General features: G+C 55.8%; 1 protein-coding gene across 1 annotated transcript; it reads right to left on the bottom strand.

Annotated features, from left to right (window-relative positions):
- Positions 1–1,561: 1,561 nt before the first annotated feature.
- Positions 1,562–2,032, bottom strand: SIX2 (SIX homeobox 2). The gene has a single exon (XM_011361418.1). It carries the CDS (start codon positions 2,030–2,032, stop codon positions 1,562–1,564), a length of 471 nt encoding a protein of 156 aa, XP_011359720.1.
- Between the last annotated feature and the right edge of the window lie 1,887 nt (positions 2,033–3,919).

The following is a 3,919-nucleotide window of genomic DNA, read 5'->3' as shown; positions in this document are numbered from 1 at the left end:
CTCCTTCATCTCCACTCCAAACGGACAGATTTCTGAACTTGGAGACCTTTGCTCCACCACCACGCACACAAGACCAGGGCTTTGCTGCTGGATCAGCCGCTGCCCCTTGGGGCCAGCGAATCTGCCCAATGAGTCGCGCCTGGTTCTGGGGGCTGTGACAACCACTTAGGAGTCCACCCCTTTAGGAAACCTCTACTGCGCCATTTTCTCTCCAGCCTCAGTATCTCCCAACACAGGTACTCATGCTCCCCACACAGCCCCTCCCATTTCCTAGCCAAGATCCCTGAGGTGAAGAAAGAGGCTGCGAGGGTACTGCTGGTTTAGTGAGGGAAGAAGAGTCCCCAGAAGGAGCAGGCTGCGCCCCCCCCCCCCCGCCCCACCTTCTGCAGGGAACTTCCGGAACAAGAAAAGGGACAGTGAGCTTTTGGGGGAGGAGGTTTCCTAGTTTTCAGACCCTTCACTTTGCGACTGACACACTTTGTGTATGTGAGAAGGCGTCTGAGGCTTTCAGGGGACTCATGGGGCATCGCTGCCTAGGACGGTCCACTGGGGTGTCGAGTCCCTGTAAGGAAATCAGACACTGCTGCACTCATGGCTCACGGGCCTTGTGGTATATATCCATATATATTTATGATTTCTAATTTTATTATAAAATAAAAGCAGAAATATTTCCCAAAGAACATTCACAGGAAGGCATAAAAGGGAGCGAGCCGGCAAGTCCGAGGCTCCGGAGGCAGGCTCTGCCGGGAGCACTGTGGCCACAGTCCCGGGAGGAGCAGAGCACAGGCAGGGCCTCACGGAGAAAGACAGGGCCAGAGGCAAGGGGGCTTCCTATGGCCACCCTTTCTCTTAAGTTACTCGGAGCAAAGCTGACACCAACAGCCCCTATGATCCCCGGGGAGGGCCTCTGGAGAAGGCCTGGGTGCAAATGCCTTGTCTTTCTTTTGCTTTTCCTCTCCCACTCCCCACCCCAGGAAAGTGAGGGATGGGAGGGAGGCAAATAGAAGGCCAGGCAGGAGGAAAAGACTGAGGGGTACAGACCCAGGGGCTAGGAGTGCAGGAGGCTGGCAGAGAGGAGAGACAGAAAAACAAACAGCAACAGAGAAACAGAAACCTAGTGAGAGATGACGGGCCAGAAATATAAAGGGTAACAGAGACGGTGAAGGGGGAAAGCAAGAAGAGGAGAGAAAAAGGAGAAAGAAAAGAAAGGAAGAGGAAGAAAGAGAAAAGAAGGCAAGAGAAGAGAAGAGAGAAGCAAAAAGTAGCCAAGAGAAGATAGGGAGAGAGCGTACGCGAACGGTGTATAATTTATTCCCTTCCCTGGTTCAAGACCCGGTCCCAGACCGCCAAAGGATCTCAAAAACAACTTGTCGAAAATAAATCCCGAACGAAGACCAAACCAGACAGCCATCTGCCCTGCCAGGGCCGGCGGTTCTGCCCGCTCAGCTTGTGGGTCTTTCAGAACCTGGTGGAGCCACCGGCGCCTGGCGCCCTCCCGACACGGTCTCTAAGGTCCCCAGCGCCAAGCCCGGACAGCCAGCACTTCCAGGCAGGTGGGGCTCTAGGAGCCCAGGTCCACGAGGTTGGCCGACATGGGGTTGAGGATAGAGTCCTGCAGGCCGTGGTGGTGCTGCAGCGGGTCCGCGCTTCCTGCGCCCGGCACGGGCACCGGCACGGCGCTGGGGCCCGGCGGGTGGCCCAGGCTGTGCAGGGACGGCAGCCCAGGTGGCGGCGGCGGGCTAAGCAGCAGCGCGGGGCTGGACGAAGAGTGGTCTGGCGTCCCCGACGGCGTCTTCTCGTCCTCGGAGCTGCCTAACACCGACTTGCCGCTGCCATTCAGAGATGCCGCCAGCGGGTTGTGGCTGTTCGAGTTGGAGTTCTCGCTGTTCTCCCTGCAAGTGCAGGAGCAAAGCAGCCGGGTCAGCGTGGGGAGCGGAGGCCGCTCAGCCCCGCGACACCTGGAGCGGGAGCCCGCCGCCGGCCTCGCAGCCTGAGCCACCGCGCGCTGACTGCCGGTGTTCGGTTCTACCATTTCTTCGGCCTGGACTGGGGCTCTCGTTCTTTCTGCCAGTTATGTCCATCTCTCAACACCGATTTCTCGCTCTTATTCTTCTCCCTGTATCATCTGCATCTCCCCACCTCTCCTGCTCTCAATCGCATGAAAACCTTTCTTGCTCTCTGTATGTTGTCCCCCTCTCCCCTCACTGAGTCGCTAACGTTTCTTTCCCAGAGCAAAAGGGCAGCGGAGCAGGGCTCCTTGGAGGTGGATGGGTAGTGGGGACCGGGAGGAAGAGAAGATGCCTGGCTTTTCAGGTCACTCTTCAAGCCAGAGTTTGCTGGGTAGAAGTGGGGGCAGGAGAGTGAGGGACGCTGGATACTAGGCAGAAGGCCCCACTTGAAGTTGGGGATCGCAGAGGCCTTCATCTCCTTTCGCTTTTCTCCGCTTGAGGGAATTCCCTGACTAGGGGACAGGTTCCTGGAGCTAAGGGTCCTTTCCCTCTAGCTCCAAACTGGGAGGCCTAGTGAGGGCTCCCCTCGTTGGGCCTAGGACAAGGCCCTAAGGATGTAGGACTCCTTTTTCCTGGTGGCATAGTGGAAACTTCTGCTGGGGGACTGGAAGGTGGGGGACTGGAAGCTGGGGGCTAGGAGGGCAGGTCGTAGGAGAATGGGAAAGGGACAACGGAGGGAACTGCTAATCCTGGCCTAGACTTTCCTGTCATATCAGAAACTGAGGGACTCTGCAGCCCTCACCTGGGGCCTGGCCTGAGAACCTAGTTCTTCAGGAGTCTGGATGCATGCCAGTCTGGGAGGAGGGGGACCCCAGCAGGGAAAACCCCTTCCTACTCTACCTTTGACTGACAGCCTTGCCCAGATTGGAGATTTGAAATCTTGGGGTAGGCTCTCTCTTCACTGGCGTCTTAAGGCCTTTTCCCCCACTGTTTTTTTGGAAGAGAACTTGCCACTGGACTGGCACCCGAGATCTTACAGCTGTGGGTACCCCAATATCGTAGTCTCAGAGACCAGGGTCCACCTGGTCCACCCCCCTCCAGAGATCTGGTTCCACTGTCAGATACTCCCACCGGACCCTGATCGTGCAAACTCTGGGCTACACAAACCTCACACCATCCACCCCAAATATCTTGTTTTGTTGTTGCACTCTAGCTGGACTCTGTTTCCACGATCAGTTTCCTTCCTATTTCCCCCTCCATATTTGGGATTCTGAGGGGCAACAGGGCTGGAAGCCACAAGGGCCTAATGGTCAACAATTACACTAGTTCAGAAAGTTTTGGTTTCCCTGAAGACAAGCAACTCCCAGTCTTTCTGCTGTTCTCAGCTCTTCCCAGACCTATCCATCTACTAACCAAAGAGAGTAGAGTCTGAGGAGAGAGGAGCAAGGACCTGGCGGGCCAGGGAGGGGCTGCTGGGTCTAACAAGGCAGAAATAGGGGCATGTGTTTCTCTCCTCTCCCAGAGCTGACATTTCCTCCTCAAACATTTTGCCTCCTGGTTCTTTCTATGCGGGATAAAAGACTCGCTATCAATTCTATATCCATACAAGGAATATTCTTGCCCTGGTCTCTCCATAACCAGGTTATACCAGGGAAGTTCCAATCCCAGTCCTGACCCCTAATGTCACTTTGGTGGAGAGCTGAGTAAGGCCGACGTAAAGTGCGGGAAGTGTTGGTGCATTCGCACAGGAATCCTCAACCTCAATAGCCCTGGCCCAAATGCCTCAGTCCTTCGGAGGACTATTAGGTCCTGCCTGTTGTGCTCCCCTTGCAGGGGATCCAGGCTCACTGTTTTGTCTCTGCCCCGAAGCTCACCGCTTCTCCACTTTTGTCCACAAGCGACCAAGGAGTTAATTGACAACTTCTCGATTTGCTCTGCCCGCTTTAGACAAATCCCTGCCTTCCCGGTTT

The sequence above is a fragment of the Pteropus vampyrus genome, unplaced genomic scaffold (genome assembly GCF_000151845.1).
Source record: "Pteropus vampyrus isolate Shadow unplaced genomic scaffold, Pvam_2.0 Scaffold66, whole genome shotgun sequence".
Lineage (NCBI taxonomy): Eukaryota > Metazoa > Chordata > Mammalia > Chiroptera > Pteropodidae > Pteropus > Pteropus vampyrus.
Note: the sequence above shows the minus strand (reverse complement) of the source record. Positions and strands in the feature narration are given on the sequence as shown.

Coding starts and splice junctions, on each gene's coding strand:
- SIX2 (XM_011361418.1), bottom strand. CDS start 2,032: ATGGTAGAACCGAACACCGGCAGTCAGCGCGCGGTGGCTCAGGCTGCG.